The following is a 22,529-nucleotide window of genomic DNA, read 5'->3' as shown; positions in this document are numbered from 1 at the left end:
GTTTTTATAGTGGGTATAATATGGCTGCTAAAAAAAACAGTAATTGTAGCATTTAATCTTTCTAACTCTTTTATGATCGTATTATTGTTTTGCAAAAGTCATGTGCTAAAATTTGGATCCCCAGATTGATTCTACTTAAACTGACAATTTGTAACTTATAGTGAGAGTTTACTTTCACTTGAATGTCAGAGAATAAATACCTGTTTCACAGATGGATCCCTACCAGCAAGGACTGGTTCCTTGGGAATGTAGCCCAGGTGCCCCACTGAAAGCATGAAGTTTCTCAGAAGTCTAAGGTTTTAGCTGATATGAATTTTATATTGAACCCCTTGTATATAGGCAAAATATAGCCATCTTCATTTTAATGCAAAGATAATATTTTGTATTATATTTTGATACAATGAATTTTCTTGGAGAAGAGGTATTTATCCTGTGACATTTAAGGAGTTCTTTGCTCAGTGTCACATACCTTTAGGTGGAGCCACTGTGTTGCTGAGCTCCAGGGGGCACCTTTCTCATCACAAGCTTATGCATAGTACCCCCTGGAGTTGTGCACTGCACAACCTGTGCTACCACTGCCTCTGGGGCATTGTATGTACACCCATTGAGCCATAAGAATACAGAAAAGGGGGTCAAGGAGGCCTATGCCACATTCTCACCTCTGGCCATGTCTGAGCAGACTCAGGCATTCTTTCGAATCTGCCTAGTAAGTTCCCCTGAGAATATTCTTTGTGCCTCCCATTGACGGCACTTTCATTCTTTTTGGCAGCACAGAACAACAGCCTGTTTCTCTTAGAAAATAGGCTTTTGTGAGCAGCTAGATGTGTAAATCACACTTCTTGCAATAAAACTCTTCTTTACCAGAACACAGCCATATAATAAATAATGTGTAAGCAGGTACTGATAATATTTGAAGTATGCTTTGAAACAAGCTGTGCTCACAGCCACCTAGTTATCTCACCAGCTGAACTGAACAGATTCCCTGAAATTTTCTCAGTGTAATGGCACAGTTTATGCCAAGAACCTCTTCCTCTGGTCAGAGGTCTTTCCACAGCATTTCAACCTTAACGTTTTTGCCCCAACTTCTAACAAAGCACCTAAGCATTGAGGCTTGCCTCTATCACTATCTGTAAGCACTTTTTTGGTAACATTCAATCCTTAAGTTAATATCTTGAAAGTTATTTTATTCAAAACGGAGATCCTGTTGGGATATTAGATCTTTATCTGCTTGGCACCTCATTTACACCTGATGTCTGGTCCTGCCTTCTATTTCCTACCTTTCAATTAGTTTTTCCTTTTTTAAATTGTGGTAAAATATATATAACATGAAATTTGGCATTTTAAACATTTTTTTAAGTTTATTTATTTTGAGAGAGAGCATGAGCAAGAGAAGGGCAGAGAGAGGGACAGAGAGTGAGAGAATCCCAAGCAGGCCCTGTGCTGCCAGCACAGAGCCCAACCTCACAAACCATGAGATCATGACTTGAGCTGAAACCAAGAGTCGGACACTTAGCTGACTGAGCCACCCAGGTGCCCTTCAATTTTTGGATTCAGCAGAGTCAGGTAGCACTTTCCACATTTTCTGGGTCCTCTTCCTTCTGTAACTCAGAGTTTCATTAACAATTGATTGAAGGGTGCCTGGGTGACACTTGATTTCAGCTCAGGTCATGATCCCAGGGTTCCAGGATGGAGCCCTGTGTCAGTCTCCATGCTGGTGTGGAGCCTGCTTGGCATTCCCCCTGCCCCCTCTCTCTCCCTCTCCCTCTCTCTCTCTCTCTCCCTCTGTCTCTCCCCTCTTCCCTGCGCACGCTCTCTCTCTCTCTCTCTCTCTCTTTCAAATAAAAATTAAAGAAAAAAACAAGGAACTAAAAAACAAACAAAAAAAAACCCACAACTGATCAAGAAATGGACAGAAGGAAAGCACCTTTCCCACTCCAGTTCTGCTGAGAATCTTGTCAGTCAGGCAAGCAGCTACTGGAAGAAATTACTTCAATCCTATTTCTCTTAAATAATCATGAACTTACCTCTACTTTTATTTTTCTATTTTTATGGAATATGGAGCAACTAAAGAAGAGTTATAAATGTTTATGTACAACTTAAAGACTAATGATAAAATGAGCACCCGGTGCCTGCCACCTGGCTTAAGAAATTGCCAGGACCATAGGAACCCCACTCCTCCTCTCTTTTTTTTTTTTTTTTTTCTCTTTGTTTTGCTTGTCTTACAGGTTTGTATGATTAGAGTCCTGCTATAGGAACTATTCTGTGATTTGTGTGTTTTTGATTCAACTTGGTGTGTGTAGCTAGTGTCTTCACTGCTATATGGTATGCCATGGAAAAACTACATCACGATGAATTTATTCATTTTACTGCTGATGTATATTTGAGTGTTTTCCAGTTTTTGTCTGTTGTCTTCAGTGCTGCTATGTACATTCTTGTGTGTGTCTCCTGGGAACGTGTATAAGAGTTTCTCTCAAGTAAACAACTAGAAATGGAGTTTCAGGTGATAAACTTTTTACTCCAGTGAAATGTGTGTGATTTTTTTTCTTGCATCTACTGATGTGATTAATTGCACTAATTAATTTTCTGATATTGGTCAGTCTTGCATCCCTGGGGTGAAGTCAAACTCCATTGTGATATATTCTCTTTTTACTACAATGTTGGATTTAGTTTGTTAATTTTTTTTTTCAAGACTTTTGTTTCTGTGACCTGTGATTTTTCTTGCTTGCTATCTTTGTCTGGCTTTGGTAAAAGAGTTATCTTAACCTCACAACATGTATTGGGAATATTTCCTGTGTTTCCATTCCCTAGGTTCAGTACTATGCGAATTGTTCATTCCTTGAACTTTGGTAGAACTTACCTAGAAACAGGCCCTAGTTTTCTCTGTCGGGAGATTTTAAACTGATTTAGTTCCTCACATGATTGCATGACTGTTGAGGGTTTTCTGAGTCAGTTTTCGAGAGTTCTGTTTTCTAATACTTTGTTTTTATCTAACTTCTCAAAATGTTGGGTATAAACTTATTCATATCTTCTTACTATCTGTTTTAAGCTTCATAGCACTATAGCTATGTCCCCTTTTCATTCATAATGTTTATTTGTGCCTTCTCTTTTTTCTTTTGTGTCTGGGATCTGTTGATTTCATTAATCTTTTCAAAGAACCAATTTGGGGTTTTGTTGAATCCTCTTTCTTGTATATTTCTTTTTCTCTTCCTGTTTCTATCTTTAATTCCTTCCTTCAAATTTCTTTGTTTTTATTCTGTTCTTTCTTTCTTATATTTCAAGCTAGAACTTTGTCTCCTTAATTTTGAAACTTTTCTCATCTTTAATGCAAGTAGTTAAAGCTGTTGTAACTTTCAAGTAACTTTCAAGTACTGCTTTAGCGGAATCCTTCCTGTTTTTATATATATTTGCTATCATTAAGTTTTAAATGTTTTCTGATTTCCATTACGATTTATTCTTTTACTCATTTGTGTTCTTTAAAAAACGTATCGATCATTATTGCAAGTTGCAGGGACACCCAACTCATTACCCTGATAGTTCATAAGGGAAGGAAAGATTCAAGCATTTAGCTGTGTTTCCTTTATGCATTCTATTTCAAGTAAACCAAATACTTGGCTAAGAAAGTTTTTCTTTTTAGAATTCTAGCCCGTAAATGTAGATTCCTAATAAACTAATGGATCTGTGTAATGATGGTCACACGATGTTAAAACCTTTATATGAGAGCTTGACGGAGAACTTTATAATGTAGGAATCAGGCTGACATTTATTAAGCAGAGAATTTTTTGTTGGCCTTTCCAAAATACCACTGGAACACACAGATTATTCTAGTATCACTGAAAACGTGGCAGTCAGTCATGTGCCTCATGATGTGCTGCAATAGTGCAGCCCCACCTCAGAAGTAGTCCTATCCAAAAAAAAATCTTTTGAACAAGGATCTAATTAAGCATCTACATGAAACTATCAGTTTACTGAAAATACAAAGGATAAAGGAACATTTTCATGTTAGATGATACACGAGGAAGCAACCAGCCGAATCCAGGCTGTAGGATCATCAATAGGACAAATGACCTGGCTTCTTCTGTAAAAGAATAAGGTGAGAGGGTGAGTTGATACAGAAAAAAAGATGACATAAGAAACGTAACGACAACAACAAATTTTTTTTTTAAATCTTGCAGTTCTAGAAGTTATTACTTAACATCAGAAAGGCCATGTAGGGGATATAGTCTACCATACTGCTAAAAACAGAAGTCCAACTTACTTTTTAAAGAGACAAGTTTGCTTTTCTTTGTACTTTGCTACCTCAGTCTTTTAAAATAGAAATAGTATGCAAGCCCCATTATAAATTTGTTTAAATTTGCTTAATCCGTTAGATGTTTTTCCTAAAAATTGTGTATAAATCTAATTTATAAATCTATTTTTGTCTTAAAAGAATTAAAGAAATTTGCTTTTTAAATTTCAGCTGACTTTTTTAGTAAAGTGAGTAATACTTTTGTCAAATAAAAGACCCTTTCCCTTAGTTAAGTTTTGATTTGTATGTAGTGACTTTTCTCAAGGGACAACATAAACATACCATTACAAAAACGAACAAACAAACCAAAAAATACATGTCAGTATACCACCAAGGAATCTTCCCACCTTCCAACAGAATAAGCCATTAACTTGTCATAACATCATTTGACCTATGTCATTTACCTATTTTATAAGGACATCATGAGGATTAAAGTTGTAACATTATAAAGTCTATCAAGCAATTCTTTTTACATGGTTTCTCTTCTTATACTTTACCCTAATGTTCTGGATCAAACTATATACTGATTTCAATTTGAATATTTTTTCACATATTATGTATAATTCTTTTTCAAAGTATTCAGGAAGATTAAAAACCCCCACAATTATATATTGCCTAATGCAATCTACAATAATTGTTTGCTTGCCTCTAAGTTGGAGACCATTGTTATTTAGGATTTTGCCTTCTGAGAAGAATATTTATGGAATTTCAGAAAAGCCAAATAAGTAGAACGTTCCATTCTCCTAAACTGTAGTACTTTGTAGATAGGCATTTTGATTTGAAACGAAAGATAAAAGTTTTAAGGACATCTCTTAGAAGTCAGACCTGAAGACCAGTCAGCCCTAAACTTGCTTTACCCAGATAGTTTCTTCAGCCTTTACATCATCATTATAAGACAGGGAATCCGACTTCATCACAAATTCCTAGAATTATTAATTGGGGGTGGGGGGAGGGGAAGGAAGCATTCCTCACATTCCATTGCTATTACTTAATTTTTTATTACACATTAATATGTTTAATTCTATTATTTCCTAAGTGAAAATTTTATTCTTTTGTTGTGGTAAAATATACATAATATAAAATTTGCCATTTAGCTATTTTTAAGTGGACAGCTCAGAGACATTAAGTACATCCACAGTGTGTTGCAACCATCACCACCATCCATCTCCAGCACTTTTTCACCTTCCCAGACTGGAACTTCACAGCCGTTAAACACTGACTTCCTAGTTCCTCCTCCCCTCAACTTCTGGCAGCCACTGTTCTACTTTCCACATCTGTGAATTTGAAAAAGGTTTTTCTAAGGACAATATGGGTTTGCAAGCATAATTCGTTCTGGAAACATGCTTATAATCCAAAGCACTTGTATATCAAAGGGAATTTCGAGAACCATTGGCTCAGTTGCGATCATGACATTCGGCGTCTTGTACTGCTCATATTGCAAGACATCACTAGTTTATCAAATTAAAATTTATTAGAAATGTTTGCTCATCTTACAGAACACTTGGCAGAACAAGCTTCTTGCAATCCAAGGTTTTACTGTGGTTTGAAATCAGTTTAGTGTAAAGAGAGCAGGGGTCAGAGTACAAGCAGAGCTGCCTTCTGTGATAGGAAAGAACTGTGTGGTGCTTTAAGGTCATTATTTACAGATAAAGAAATAGTGTGCCGTCACTGGTGCCACATACTCACTATGTTCCATGACATTTATTATAGGCAGAGAATTTTTTGTGGGCCTTTCCAAAAGGACAAATCAACGAGGTGCTGAAATCTTGGCTGATACTTTTAAGGTAGGTAAAGGATAATTTATGCCCAGCATACAGTAATTATTTAATAAATATTCATAGACACATTGAATCAGTATGTCATGAATAATGGTATCTATATGTCACCAGCTTTGCAAAATAATGCCTAATATTTGTACATTTGCTAGAAGTTTTAAGAGTTATCAAATTCAAATTTCTCAATAAATAAGCTGCATTGGGCTACCATAGCCACAAAAGACAAAGTTATCATGGACGTCTTCTGTTTTCTCTCAGTGTATAATCATGCAACCACCTGGCAGATTTCCTGGCACAATAAATGACTTCAAAAAAATTCTGGGGACCCAGCTAACTCTAACATGAAGTGTAGATTTTTCGGATTGGAATCAAGGATCACTTGTACTCGGGTACCTATTATGTGCTGGAAGCTGTGCTAGATATTGCACATACCTCCTCTTATGGTCCCTTTACTCTATTGATTATTAATAGATTGACTCACCAGACGGCTTAGGAAGGGATATAACCCCCAAGAAGCTCTTTCCATCTTGAGGGTGTGAGGTTCTAGTTTGCACAGGATTTTCAGACATATCCTTCCAGAGTAGCCCACTCCGTAGATCAAGCAGCAAAGCTAGGTGTTGACACAGTCACACATCTGAGAGAGAAGTCTCTGCACTTTCTTCTTAAAAGTAGTCTTTATTTAATTGGCAATACCAAAGCCTACAGGTCCCAGTTCTTCTTCCAGATATTCAGGGCCCCTGGCACCCTCTTTAGAAATAGGCATATTTGGGGCAGGTTTAAATCGGTTTTAGAATTATTCTGCAATGCCAAACTGCTTGTTTCTATTATACGCATAGGACTATGCAGTCTCCACAGTCCCGGTGGCTGATGCTTTGCATTTGAAGAGTTTCTGCAGCATGGCTGGGCCTAACCTAATCGCAATTGGATCCAGTGAATCTGCACAGAAGGCCCTAAAGGTAGAAACAAAACTATGCTTCTTAATGCAACAGGCAATGCCTACCACATGTTTTTTTTCTAATTCTGTCTACTGGGCGGGCAGCAAGCAGGATTGGGGGGAAGAGAATAGGCTGGTACTGGAACTTTCTCAGATATACTATCGTGACCTCAGATTCATTGAGAACCAGCAACACCTAAGTGTTGGAAGAACTCATCACTGGTGAACCATTCTTACTCATCCACCAGGTTTCCTAGGAAGGCCGTGATTCAGACAGAATAAGAAATACCAAACTCAGGGCGTCTGGGTGGCTCAGTCGTTTAAGCCTCCGACTTCGGCTCAGGTCATGATCTCACCGTCTGTGAGTTCGAGCCCTGTGTCAGGCTCTCTGCTGTCAGTGCAAAGCCTGGAGCCTGCTTTGGATTCTGTGTCTCCCTCTCTCTCTCTGCTCTTTCCCCACTCATGCTTTGTCTCTCTTCCTCTCCCAAAAATAAGTAAACATTAAAAACAATTAAAATAAAAAAAAATACCAAACTCATCACAGTTATTTCCTCCTGGAAAAAGGAAGGCATGCAGCCAGTAGCACTTTTCCTAAGTAAGATAGTTGGTACACAAGGGGTTGTTCTATTATTCTTACCCTTTTGTATGTCTGAAATATTTGATAATGATCTTTTAGAAAGGCACGATTGGGAAGTACATAAAAACCATAACTTCTTTGTTTGCATTTAGAACACTTAAATTTTAGGACAGGAATTTGTCTCATTTCACAGGCGAGAATAGGAAAGCACAGAAAAATTGTGATTTGCCCAAATCACACAGCTAGGTCAATAGTGGAAGTCATTGATAATGAAGAAAACCTTCCACTGCTACAGTGCTTTATAGTCCAAAGACCCGTTCCTTCTCTGTAACAGCCCCGTAAGATCATCTGGACGCTCTTTCAGGGCAAAGACTATGTCTGTTTTGCTCACTATTGTTCTCCTTCGTGCTTGGTCCATGGTGGGCCCTTAATAAAAATCAGGTTAATGGATGAATAAATAAGTGAGAGAGGCGATAGTATCTCCATTTTGCAGATGAAAACTAGATCAAATGACTCACCCCAGGCCCCGAGGCTAGCACTAAATGGTGGGCTGGCATTACCACCCCCTCCTCATGATTTACTGAAGGACTAAAGAGAGAAGTTCTTCTCAGGCAAAGAGAGGAAGTCTGTGCCCCAAGGTGCACAATTAATTTTTGTGCCCTTTTAGGTCTTTACTTGTCTACCTGAGTGCTAGACTTGGCGCAGTTTGTCTCAGAAGAAATCATTGCCTGCCATTTACTGAATTTTCCCCCTGCATTTTCTGCAGCTTCTTCACCTTTCCATCTTCCTTTTCTCATACCATATCTTTGATTGTATTTCTAGGACTTTAACAATTGTTGCTAAACAACCTGCCTCAGAACTTGAACTTGGTGGCTTTTTCTATGCTCCCTTTTTTGTTCTGCTTCATCTGGATGGCTATGTCAACTTTACACATAAAGAAGGTGGTGCCTTGAAAGAAAGTATTTGATGGATGGTATCACTCAAAGGATCTAGGAAGATTATTTTTCTCCTCAGGGTCTAACTGTGGTGTTTATCCATGGCAGCTGGGTTGGTCAGCACATGTCTGAAATTGAGTATAAGGGAGAGAGAGGGCTGAAACTGGTTTATACTGTGCTCTTGTGTTAATTAGCAGAAGGAACCTCTTCTGGGTAGACAAATTACAAAAAGTAGCCCCATCTGCCATTCTGGGTAGACTAGATCCCTAACTCAAGTAGCTTGGCCCCTAATTCAGATAGGTCACTTACTCAAATAGTCTGGAGAAGCAAACATCTAACAAATTAAGAAATAATACAATTATGGCTAACTAACAAAGCATTCTATGAAGTAGTCCTGACTGCTTTCACAGGATGGAGCTCCTTGAAGCCTAGATATTGGGAGAAAACTTCACAGACAAAAATGGGCCTAGATGTGGGTCTTAAAGGATTTGGCAGGGCGGGATTCAGTGAGACAGTGTTTCAGGTGGGGACACAGTATAAGTAAAGACTGAGCCAGACACATACAAACTAGTCTAACCAATGAAGAGTTTTCCTGTGAGCTCCGGGAGATACAACTGGATGGAGCAGATGAAGTCTGAAGAAATAGGGACTTAAAAGTGAGGAAGAAGATGAGCTTTTCTCCATGAAACATGGCTTTTGAACATGGGCTTCTGAAGAGAAGGGTTTGTATTGCTTTAGAGATGTTGAACCAGCATTCCTTTTGAAAAAAAAAAAAAAAAAAGATGAAGGGGAAAGACCTTGCAATCCAAAAAGAGGACCACTGATAACCTGGGAAAAGAAAGCCAAGCCCCAAGTCCCATTGTATGCCTTAGTAACTCACCACCTTTTTTTTCTCCCTTCATCTTTCCCTTCCCATTGTCAAGTCAAGTCTTCTAAGGTCACATCTTTTAAGGGCCTCCTATGTGGACTTTACAGTCCTCCTTCCTGTAGAGTCTATTTGAGTTAGTGTTAATAATGATGCTCACTCTATACTTGAAACCTTCTGTGTCAGAAGCTATAAATAATCCTCACTAGAAAGGCATTCACTCTTTGGAGATCATGTTTTCCATCAGCAAATGTGCTTCCTAAGCCACAGGCCTGTAGAGTTGACTAATGCCTACCTGCCATGTTTCTAGCATCAAAAAGATTCTCTTATTTGTAGTGAAAGCAGATGGACAAAGTAAGAATAGTGAGATCTCCATGCAGGCATGTTCTCAGGTCGGAACTAGGTGGGTTGGTGAAATTCAGATTTAGTGAACTCAACTGTTTATTTATTTGAGAACAGTTTTGGCTTCTGTATTAGAAAAGTCAATAAAATTGATAGTGTGGCAAGTCCTACTACTAATTTGGAGATATCAGTACTGACATAGATAGGCAGAAAGACAAATAGATAGAAACAAATAGATCATTTGCACATAGTGAACACATATTTTTTTCCATTTGACAGGTGAAAATACTGAGATCTGATGAAATAAAACATTTTGAATACGATCTCACGGTTTTGGAATCAGATTTCCTGGGCCTTAATTTTCTTCCTCCCAGTTGCCCACCTCACTCTATACCTGTTCTTTTTCAATTGGAAAACTTTTCCCAATTATTTTGCCTTAAAATTATTCTGGCTAGGCTTCCTCTTTCTCCTTTCCTCTCTCCAACTACCCACTATCTCTTCCCATTTTTTTTGCTGCAGTGTCCAGGATCTGACCCATCAGGAAAGATGTGAGTTTGGTCCCAGATGTCTGTTTTTCCCTTGCAAATCTTGATGTCTCTGTAGAGAAGCCTGTGGCCATTTGGGCATCTCGTTGAAGGGCATAACACTTAAACAGGTGAATCATGCCTTCCTGTGCCACACACTGAGAGCTTGAATACTTCCCACATCTGTCACTGCTTGTGGAATACTTGCCTCCTTCAGAGCCAGAAAACTATTTCTTACATATTCATGCAAAGCTGAGAGCCCAAGGGTTTCTGGTTAGACTTATTGCATTTGAAACACTTTGTAATGGGTTGCAATCAATTTTGGTTAATGAAGTGAGATCTTATGGAGATAGTCATCATATCTGTCTAGGTTGTAGTAGATTTAACAGTGTGTGCATTGTATATTTAAATGAAATCATCAGTCTAGGAAGACTTGAGCAACTCTCTGCTAAAAAGCCAGAACACATTTAATACAGGGCACATTTAATACACATTTAACACAGAGTATATTTAATGAAAGGAAGGAAAAAAGGATATATTATTACTGCATTTTCCTGTTGATATGGCCAAGGTGCTGGAGGTTAGGTTGATTTGAACAAATACCTAAAGACATTTAACATCAAGTTTTACCCTTGAAATACTATTATCTAAGCAAAATTCATCTTTAGAGCAACGTGTCCATTTTATAGTGTTTTCCCCATACTTTCCATAATTCTGCTCATGCCTTTGGACAATTATACCTTCATCCTGCCCTTCTAACTGCAAGAGAATTCAATCACCAAAAAATACGTATTCTATTATTTCATTCATTTAAAGTTAAACAAAAGACAAAACTTTAAGAGGTAAGGGAGTTGTGGTCCAGTGGGCTATTTTGTATTTATAATTTTTAAAGTTACATAATTATGTATATAATGTATTATTGGAAGTGGGCTGAAATTAAGTTACATAAAGTAATTTTCCAAAATCTGGGTCTAACCCTTAAACCCTTACTTTACCTGCTACATGATTCCTGTCTTTCCTGCAGACAAGCTTGTTTTTTATTTTATTAATGAAGAAAAAAAAGACAAACTTCATACCCCTTGAGCAACATCTTCCCATTTTCCCTCCCCGCAGCCCTTATACACCTTAAATATATACAAGTTTTGTCAGTTATACCTCAATAAAGTTGGGGAGGCAAAGACATGACAACAAGTAGATTTGTGCCACATCTCATCCATTTTTTTTTTTCTAGATCCATTCCAAAATCGACTTGCTTTCCAGGAACCTGGATTAATTACATGGTCTCTGTCATAGGAGGACAGACTGTAATTCCTGCCCTCTCGAGGGACTCACTATATTGATTTTTAACTCCGTCTCCTTGGTGGCATTCAGTCCTCCAGTCAATTAAGGGGGGGGGGAGTGGAGAAAGGAAGGAAAGACAAAGGGAGGGAGGCAGAGTAAGAGGGAGGGTGACATTTAGCTGAAGTTTTCCCAAAACTAGGGAGATGAGGAAGCTCAAACCGGGAAGCCCCATGGAACTGACAAGCTGGGGGGGCTGTGCCATCTGCTGGCCAGGCAGCAAGTGGAGTGCTCTCACCTTCCTAACCCCTCAGGGAAACCAGTTATTTGCTCCTTTTGGCATCTACAATTTTGTTTATTGGCCTTTTTTAAAATTAAAATTCCATTCTTTTGTATCACAACAAATTATTATTTTTAAATGCTTTTGATAGAAGTACTAAAAGGATGTGGTAAGAAAAGAATTATGAGTTCACCACTCCTTTTTTTGGTCCTTGTCATGTAAATGGAGCTGAAATATAGTAAGTGGAAATCCAGTAGACTTGTAATTTTAAATTAAGATGCTCATAACGTATCTTGATGGAAATGTCTTTTGGTTTCTTATCTACTTCCTGAAATAACTAACTGCATTTGTAACATTTCTTGAATGAGGACATGGGCTGCTTCGCAGAGAATTTAAATTCCATAGCACGAAGCATGTTTTTTCTTTTGAATGACTAACTATATAACAGAGGTCACTCAGACAGTATTTCCTCTCGTTTTGACTCAGCGTCAGCATTGAGTTTTTGTCCAAAAATGTCCATGTTATTTTATAGATGGTCACATAAAGAAAGAAATGGAAAAACCCTTAATGTGTTTGGATTTTGTATGTTTTTTTATTGCCTGGAATTTCCTTTGATGATAACTGGAACAACAAATAGCAAAAACCAAAAGACAGAATGAGACCTAACTAGTATCAACAGGGTGATTGAAATGGAAAAATAAAGACTTTGCATTTCTAGTTGTTGTTGTCACAGGGAATTATGGTGTGTAGCCACAAGATTTCCCACTTTGGGTCTCTTCTGTGAAATAAATGCTGACAGTCCCATTGTAGGTTTAATTTAGTCTTCTTATTTGGTTGTCTGTTCTAGTTGTATTCATGAGACCCACAAAACAATGACTTTAAAAAAAAAATCTACCATGTCTGAATTAAGAAATTAACAGAAAACCAAATCGCCTCTGAGTTTGTAACAACTGTTTATGCTTTTTTCCTGGCAGCGGTTGCCTTATCTGACGATATTCCCAGAGCTGTATGCCAACAAGGCTGGGGTGGCCAAAATAAAATACTTTGGCATGATAGGGCCATAAATAATCTGAAGCTGTGAGACCAAAACAGCCATGCTGAATTTCAGCACTAGTTCCAAGGCAGGAAGAAGGCAAAATTAGCCAAGTAGGAGAAAGGGAATAATAATAGGGTTTTATTCTCTTGAGGTTTCAGGAAAATTTCAGAGGAAGAAATTACATTTAAAGGACCATTTATTCTGTCCATTATACGATGGGACATCAAAAAATACTCAATAGACTTTATGGGATGTTATAGGGGGAAATCAAGCATCTGTTGTGTGACCGAACAAATGTCCTCTGAATGGGCCTTTGAATCCAAGACTCTTGCTTACAAAAGAAAAGGCCTAAGTGACTTTAAATGAGTGTTTTCTAATGAGAAGTGTGGTTTAAAACCACCTGTGGAACTTTCTGAAAACACACTGCCCTGGACCTATCCCAGAGAACCCTAAATTCTGGGTCTGGGTTCAAGCCCCAGCATCTGCATTTTTGAAAAGCTCCACAGATGATCTAGGAGCACAGATGAAGTTGAGAGCCACACTGCCCTCATGGATTTCTGCAACTTCCAAAAGCACCTAGCTTAGAATCCTGAATAACACACACCTGAAGAATCCAGCCACTATGCATTGTAGGTGCAAAAGTATGCATTCTGCGTAGCAATAAAAGTAGAGAAAGTGTCATGATTAAAGCCATCAAAAGCTAGAAACTCCTTACCTTTTTGCTGCCTGGAGTTCAACATTGCATAACTTAAAATATAACACCTAACTGGGCAATAGCTTGAATGCCAATATTTAATCCATTTGGCATGCTAAAATTCCTTATTAAAATATTCCAAGTGACCAAAAAATCGCTGTTATCATTTTCTGAGGGCAGGATATTTGCATTTGACTCACGTTTCCATACCCCCTCCCCCAACACACACACACACACACACACACACACACACACACACACACATCTAACAGGACCTGATCTCAAGGTGTGAAGTTTTGTGCCAAAGAGGCAAAAAGGTTAAACTTCACACACCATTACTGATATTAAAGAATGTACCTTTGAAAATAATAGTATGTTGGGACACCTGGGTTGGCTCAGTCGGTTGAGCGTCCAACTTCAGCTCAGGGCATGATCTCTAGGTTCTTGAATTCTAGCCCCACATTGGGCTCTCTGCTATCAGCCTGGAGCCTGCTTTGGATGCTCTGTCCTCCTGTCTCTCTGCCCCACCCCACTGATACTCTCTCTCTCAAAAAAAAAAAAATAAGCATTAAAATAAATAAATAATCATATGTTGATTCTAGTAAAGAAGCATAGTTGTCCAAAGGTCCAAAATGGCTATGAGAACTAAGCAGATAACTTTGTTATCTTGGGTAATCCATGGGTTGTCATTCTGGCTCTGCCACCAACTCTCCCCATGGGTGACCCCTGTCTCCTGTACTCAATCTCATTCTAAACAAAGTTGAATCAGCCTCACTAGAGAATGAGAGCTTCATTCTTTTCCATTGGAAATTTCAGGGTAAAGGACTGTGTCTTGAACATGTGGATGTGCAAACACCTGGCAAAAAGTAGCACCAGAACAGGGATAGTTCCAAAGTGGGTTGACTGTAGACTCTTTGATCACTGTGACATTGTTCTTTCGATGGCTGTGGATGATTGAAGACTTGTGCTTAGCTGAATATCTTCATGCCTGTTTGAGGATAGAAAACCACAGCAGACTCCAACCTAATTCCATCTTTCTTTGAGGAGGCATCAATGGCATCCAACTATCAAATTGGATATCTAACAAACATCATTTTGTAATTTATACATAAAAATCTAATAGGAAAAAAAGGTGAAGCTCCCAAAAGCGCTTGTTACTGTCCCTTTTGCAGAAAGGCTTCTTTAAAGACAATTGAAGGGGCGCCTGGGTGGCTCAGTCAGTTAAGCGGCTGACTTCGGCTCAGGTCGTGATCTCGCGGTCTGTGCTGTGCTGACAGCTCTGTGCTGTCAGCTCTGTGCTGACAGCTCAGAGCCTGGAGCCTGTTTCCGATTCTGTGTCTCCCTCTCTCTGACCCTCCCCATTCATGCTCTGTCTCTTTCTGTCTCAAAAATGAATAAACGTTAAAAAAAATTGTTTAAAAAAAAAAAAAGACAATTGAAAAAATAAAACCGGGGCAGAGGAAAAGAGTCACAGCTGAGCTTGAAGCTTGAGCTTCCTATTGCTGGATGAGCTTCCAGCAACTCTTTATTGAGCAGCAACTATATGAAAGATACTTCCCCACACACAGGGGACACTGAGATGAGTGAGAAACAGTCTCTGCCCTCAAGGTCCCTCCAGCCTGATTGAAGATATAGGACGGGACATGAAGATATAAATGCTGTCACAGTGTAACATAAGATAAATGAGTAATAAGTACAGGGTCCTCATAGAGAGGATGGGAGTACTAAGGGGGGAGTGATCACAGGAGGTAGGAGTCAAAGTCTGAGTAGACCAGAATGAACAGCAAGCCTGCCATAGAGAAGGAGTGGTTATTACGAACAGGACACCTAGGGAAATGTCTATTTTATGATCCATAGACAATGGCTGGAGCAAGGGCTGGGTGCAGGGAAAGAAAGTTAAGTTTCCAGACATAAATTGGGGCTGGTCCAGAAGTCAAAGAGTGAGGGATTTCTTACCTGCAGGCTGTGGGGAGGCACTCAGAGTTTTTCGCAGAGGTGTAAAAGCTGAAGGTGGTGTTTCAGAAAAATCTATCTGGCAGTATGCCTGTGATGATTTAACAGGGATAAAGATTAGGAGGAATAAAATTACTTCAGTGCCATCACACAGTCCAGAAATAAAGAAGAGGAGGTCTGGACGAGGGAAATAGCCGTGAAAATAGAAAGGGCTGTACAGAAGCTGAGTTCCATTTGGAAAAGTAATAGAACACTGTGACTGAGGGATGTGAGGAGCATGGGAGAAAAAAGGAGCCGATCAGCACTTTGACAGATATTTATAGAACTCCTACTCTGTACCAGGCATTGTACTAGGTCCTAGGGGACAATGATGAACAAAATGACTTCAGAAATGACTACCAGATGGGTGACTTTGGTGGAATTTTGGGAAAAGAGTTCCAGTTCTCCCTATCTGGGAGGACCTATCATGAGGACCATGAACTCAGTCCTCCCCTTCCACGCAGGAACAAACTATAGAAGATCAGTGGGCAGAAGTATGTTGCTGGATTTCACTGACCTAGATTCACATATTGGGAACTGAGCTATACTCAGACATATTCAACTGACAGTGGCTCGGGTAGACATCCGATGTCTAAGCTCGTAAGACACTAACGGGGTTGGCTCCCATTTCACTTTCCATTGGCAGCAGTCTGTGGCTCATCCAAATTTGGAGTCTCTGTCCTTTACTCTTTTCCATTTATTTATTTTTTTATCTTTATCTACTCACTCTCAAGGCACACCAAAAAAATCACTTCAATATTTACATGCCCTCCATCTCCAGCAGTGTCCTGTTGTTTTTTTGGCTGAAGTGAGTTGGCAAGAGACTGGCCCCCTCCTTTGAAAAAAAAAAAAAAAAAACAGGATGATTTCTGTGTCACAGGCTGAAATGATGCATCACAGCACGGCCTATGTGATACTCTGGACCATGCCAACACCAGTACCCTTAATGTTGAAGGGATTAGGAAATGTATCAGTTGAGCTAGTAGGGAGGATGGTTGAGTTTTAGGTTACTGTTTCTCTGTGGAAATCACATGTATTACATGCCTTAGGTGTTAATGAGTATCCTATTGCTTGGCTGAAGGTTAATAAAGCATATGGTAAAATATAGACCCTAAATTAGAAGTGACATGTTAACCACGAATTATTCTCCAGCCTCTAAGGAAACCATCCATACCACCTCATACAATACAGAATTAGGCCATCCTTTGAAATAATGACATGCAAGAGAAACAAATTAAATTTGCCACCACCTTCCTGCAAAACCATTCCACTAGTGTTTCTAGTGCTATTAAAAATCACTCTCTCTCCTTATTTTTATCTTTCAAAATGTCATATTAGTCCAGCAATCTGTAAGAATATTTCTAGATCTGGGGCACGTGGAGGGTTTAGTTGGTTGGGCATCTGGCTCTTGATTACGGTTCAGGTAATGATCTCATGGTCATGGGGTCCAGCCGCACATTGGGCTCTGTGCTAGGCATGGAGCCTGCTTGGGATTTTCTCTCTCCTTCTCCCTCTGCTTCTCCCCAACATGCATGTGTGTGCACATACACACTCTCTCTGTGTCTCTCTTTCTCTCTCTCGCTCTCTCGCTCTCTCTCTGGGAAAGAAAAAGAATATTTCTAAATTTACTTTTCATTTATGATCACTGGATGCTGCAGTTGAGGCCCACTATTACTCAAACACTATCTGTCTGCAGATGTTAAAAAAGGAAGCTTTGGAAATATGTTACAACAGCCATTCCCTTTTAATCTCTTTCTGAAGTGGAATTAAGTTCAAATCTGTGACCACAAATCCACAGGTGACTCATCATACAGAGTTCAACCAAAAAAAAAAAATAAATAAATAAAATAAAAACCAAAAAATGGCAATTGGAAGCTAAATGAAAGGTGTTGAATCTATTACATCTCGTGCACATTTTCTAGTCACTCATTTGTTTTTCCATCCACACTCTGGCAAGTGATAAGAGCTCAAGATAGCTCACATGTAGTTGTAATATCAGTAGCAGTAATAATACCTTTTCGGTGTGAAAATCATGTTAATTTAATTTGAGAAGTCTAAGTTACTGGGTTTTAAACTTTAGTATGCCCAAGGATCACCCAAAATGCACATTTGAATGCACGTCACATTCCTGAGGTTCACCAGGAGAAATTCTGATTCAGCAAGACTAGGAGGATGGAGCCCAGGAACCACTGCATGATTTGGATGCAGGTAATCCACAGATCACACTGTGAGAAACACTGGCTCTGTCTGGAATCCACAGAGTGAACAGAAAATGCCACCTGCTATCATTCAGAATAATATCACATTGAGTAGAAATAACTGGCACTTCAGAGAAATAGCTCTCGTGGGAAAGAAAACAATGCAGAATTCCACTAGATGATTGAAATACAAATGCTTATGGACAACTAACTTTTCTCTAAAATGATGTATCTTTTTAGGGGGGGATGCTTACAGAGTAAAAGATACATATCATGTGTTACATCTGGTGCCTTTCTCTCTGTTGATAACACTTGCCTATTAAAAACAATGTATCAGAAGCAAGTTCTAATTCTCATTAGGCATAAAGGCCATCAGACTTGAATAGAAAAGTCTACATTTCTTCTGAGCCCTACCATCCTCTGGCTTGAAAATAAACATGATACTAAATTCTTCAAGTAGGAATAGTGGAAGGAGGAAGGAAACCCAGATCTCTGTTTGGGTAAGAAGTTTGGTCCCATCCTTCAGCTTGTTAGGGAGAATTTGAGAAGGGCTTCTGGAGAGCAACCAAAGCTGATTAAAGTCAGAGATTCAGTAACCAGTGTTGATTGCACAGGATATGGCACAAGTGTTGATGGGCAACTCTTCATTGCTCTTCACTAAAGGTTGAGCTCTGAGTAAGTGTGTCTTATAGGAAATTGCCTCTGGAGACTTTAGGAGTATTTTAATAGTTACTGAAATGTTGAAATGCATTGCTAAAAGATTATTCATTCATTCAACATTTAACAAATGTGTATTAAGCATCTACCATCCGCCAAGCACTGCTGCAAAACACTGCACAAACGGCCAGTGGTGTAACTGTGCCTCTCTGGAAGCTTTTCAATAATCGTCTGTCCTTCTGGGATGACTTGGATACTTTGACTTAATCGAATTCAAGTAGTATGTCAATCACCCAAGAGATCAAAATATATATAATGGAAAGGTAAAACTATGTGTATTACTTTCTGAATCAATCAATGACTCTCAGCTAGTGGCCTTTTCCAGCTTCTTATCCCATCCTTCCTTTTAAATGAGCACATTGCCACTTGGAATAGTCATTTCTCAGCTTCCTTTGTACTAGTTATAACAATGAAACTAAGTATTACCAATGAGATAAAAGTAGAAGTGCTGGCTGTGAAATCCAGGATCTGGACTGAAAGGGAAGAGTTGTACCCTTTTCCCTTTCCTGAATTTTACTGCTTGAAAAGGGGATGTGATGGTTGGAGCATCCAGCAGCTATTTTATACCACGAGGACAAGGGCTAGATCCTAGGTATGGCAGAGCAAAAAGCTAGAAGGACCCTGGACTCCTGATGACACTATAACCTCAAAACTCTCATATCAGAGAGAAATAAACTCCTTAAAGTCTCTTTGGAGAGCAGGTAGTTTCTATTATAGCCAAATTTAGTCCTAATTGATGAAGGCTGTTCGTGTTCATTAGGCATTAGGAGAAAAATTCAAGCTGTCAAAACAACGGAGATTTATTGGTCCCCGTAGCTCTAAAGTAATGCAGACTTGACAGTAGGTTTGATTGATCTGCTCAATGATGCCATCAAAGAACCAGATTCTTTTGTCTCTCTTCTTCACCTTACACAGATGCACTTCACCATAAAGCTGGCTCCCATTCAGGGCAGCACAGTGACTGCCAGCAGCTTTCTGACTACATGCTTGCTCACCTGTATTCAGGAAGAGAGACATTAATCTTCTTAGAAAAGTCAGGACGCGGGGCTCCTGGGTGGCGCAGTCGGTTAAGCATCCGACTTCAGCCAGGTCACGATCTCTCGGTCCGTGAGTTCGAGCCCCACGTCGGGCTCTGGGCTGATGGCTCAGAGCCTGGAGCCTGTTTCCGATTCTGTGTCTCCCTCTCTCTCTCTCTGCCCCTCCCCCGTTCATGCTCTGTCTCTCTCTGTCCCAAAAATAAATAAACGTTGAAAAAAAAATTAAAAAAAAAGAAAAGTCAGGACGCTTCCTTCAGATCTTGTCCATTCTTATTAGTCTGAATTGGGCGTCTGCCCATCCCTGAACCACTAACTATAACCAAGGGGTGAATTACACTGGAGCTACAATTCCCTGATTGCACGGAGGCCTGCTGAGACACTGCAGCAAACTCACGGGGGGGCCCCATGGCCTATTTTAAATTTTCAAAAATAGCACAGATGTACCTGTCAGACATCACACACAATTCTACTGTTAGATTGCTTGGACCTAACTACTTAATAAACAAAAAGTGTTAGGGTATTCTTTAGACAGGAGTATTGTGTTTATTTTGGTTGTGATTAGGTTTTGTTGGCCTCGAGACACCATGAAAATATTACTGAGACACGAGGCGTTCTGAACCAAGAAAGGAGTCCCTGGCCTAGAGTCAAGGGTAGAATTAATTTCCCCTTATTATGTGGGCTACACTGGGTTGTGTGGATATGCAAATGAAAAGTGGGGTAGTTAGGAAGATAGCAAAGAACAGATGTGGGGGAAGCAAATCCTGAATTGCTCTGAAGGAGGGAATTGTCTTTATTTAGGAACATACAACTCCTTTGGGGTGAAAGGTGGGATCCTTGAAGGCTTGGGGTCGCCAGACAATACAGCAAGAGAGAAAGCAAAAACAAATGTCCTTTGTTAGAAGCACTAGGAACGTGGAGACAGGGAGAGAGAATTAAAAAGGGAGTGAGGAGTGACCTGAGGCACAAGGCAAGGTTGGCAAGTCTTTGAAGAACACCAGAGTTCTCTATTCTACGTGTTCTTATTACTGCAGTACTCCAACCTGCCAAACTTGAGAAAAATCTATTACCCTATGTGAATAAGATTTTTTGAGGCAATCAAAGGAAGCCTGAGGTCCCTGTTTATGTTGCCATGGTTTAAAAGAAGGGTAGCACCTATAAAATAACTGTACCTCTGAATGGATCTAATTCACTGGAAGCTAGGACGAGAGATAACATGAGAATATAAGCTGCCTCCTTTCCCCTCTCACTCTTTATTTACCCCCAAGATTGGTAGAGATTATGGAGAGGGCACAGAATACTGGTTCTCGATCCTGTCTACATAGTAGAGATACCTGGGAGAAGTGTTTAAATAGAAATACTGTTGTTTTGTCTCCCTCCAGACCAACTAAATAAAAAATCTCTATGGTTGGGGTCCAGAAATCTGTACTTTTTAAAAAGCTCCCTGGATGATTTTAGTGTGTAACCAGGGTTGAGAACCACTGGTTCTCTATAATGTTACACAAATCAAGGAATAAGGTGCAAGACACTCTTATCTAGATCTTGTAGAGAAAAGAGACCCCCTTAAAGTGGACGTGGAGGAGGAGATAGGGGAGGAGTTGATGTTGTTCCTTCTTGTCCCACTTAAATTCTCTCCACCAAACTAAGACCAGTAGAAAAGCCTGGACTGAGGCAGGAGAGCTAAGATCTAGTCCTCACTTTGCAGTTCACTAACTTTGTGTGCTTTTAGGTAAGTCACTTTTTCATCTCTCTGCATTTCTGTAAGGGGCACCTGGGTGGCTCAGTCAGTTGAGCATCTGACTCCGGCTCACATCACGATCTCCCAGTTCAGGAGCTCAAGCCACACGTAGGGCTCACTGCTGTCAGTGCACAGCCTGCTTCACATCTTCTGTCCCCCCATCTCTGCCCCTCCCCTGCATGCACTCTCTCTCTTTCTCAAAAATAAATAAACATTAAAAAAAGAGAGAAATGGGCTTGATAATTTCCAAATTCATGCCTAGTTCTCTAACTTATGATTCTCAGTAGTCTATAAAATGACACCACTTCCCCAGCTGCTCAGATTATTTTATCAACATTCACTGTCTGACACTAGCAAAGGCCATATCCAGAAGGAAACAAGGTTTCTCCCCCACCCCATTTCAAAACATAAAACTTGAAACACAGAAAGCCAGGTAACTCCCCACACAAGAGTAGGAAAAATGAGGATGGCTGTTTTCTCCATTAGCCATGGTTTGGTTGTAGTCATTTACAGGGTATTTTGGTTTCTGGGAAAAGATATATGGGGACAACAGCTGTTTTCTTAAACACTAATCTCTTTCTTTTCAGGGCTCTTGTTAATTCAGAGGAAGAATTGAAGAGTAAATAGTATACTTATTTGGAAATTTGATTTCTTTCTTTTTCTGGTTAATTTTCCTCCTCTTTCCCATAACCATCTGCTCTTTTCCTAAAATATAAATAAATTTGATGACTTTATTCTAAAAACAGTGGTTTTCAACCAGAGGCAACTTTGCCCCCCAGGGGACATTTGGTAATATCTGGAGATATTTTTGTCACAGCATGGTGGGTGGGAGAGTGGATGCTGTGGGCGTGTAGTACGTAGAGGACAGGAATGCTACTAACCATGCTACAGTGCACAGGAAGCCCCCATAAACAAAGAATATCCAGAGTGCTGAGGCTGAGAAACCCAGTCCTAAATTATGAATGAGATTTGTCCACCCTATTTCACAGAAATTGTGATTTCTGAGCACATGATAGTTAAGGTGCTTATGCCTGATGAAGGACAGCAGTGACTCCTGAACATCAAGTAGCCTGCGCTAGCAAGAGTGTTTTTCAGGAGCCAGGAATTAAGTAGCTATATACAGTACCAACGTTTATTAGATTTTTGTGTAACATACTATTTTCAGGTATTGGAACCACTTCATACACATGGGCAAAAACATAATAAATATGAGATGATTATAGAAACTGAGTAACAAGGCCACATGTAATTGCCTTCGTGGGCACAGAGCCTCTAGAGATTTTCTTTTTGTTATGTTTATCTACTTATTTTGAGAGAGAGAGAAA

The 22,529-nt window shown here is 39.5% G+C and overlaps 1 protein-coding gene across 6 annotated transcripts in view; it reads left to right on the top strand.

Annotated features, from left to right (window-relative positions):
* The window catches only part of DDAH1 (dimethylarginine dimethylaminohydrolase 1), a 137,731-nt gene that overhangs the window by 98,262 nt on the left and 16,940 nt on the right, over nt 1-22,529 (top strand). For all 6 annotated transcript variants that reach the window (XM_040470829.1, XM_040470830.1, XM_040470834.1 and 3 more), the window contains 2 exons: nt 5,996-6,069; nt 6,897-7,016. In XM_040470829.1, coding sequence (XP_040326763.1) covers nt 5,996-6,069; nt 6,897-7,016 — 194 coding nt within the window. The remainder of the gene's footprint in view (nt 1-5,995; nt 6,070-6,896; nt 7,017-22,529) is intronic.

The sequence above is a fragment of the Herpailurus yagouaroundi genome, unplaced genomic scaffold (genome assembly GCF_014898765.1).
Source record: "Herpailurus yagouaroundi ecotype Mexico unplaced genomic scaffold, PumYag 77, whole genome shotgun sequence".
Taxonomy (NCBI): domain Eukaryota; kingdom Metazoa; phylum Chordata; class Mammalia; order Carnivora; family Felidae; genus Herpailurus; species Herpailurus yagouaroundi.
Note: the sequence above shows the minus strand (reverse complement) of the source record. Positions and strands in the feature narration are given on the sequence as shown.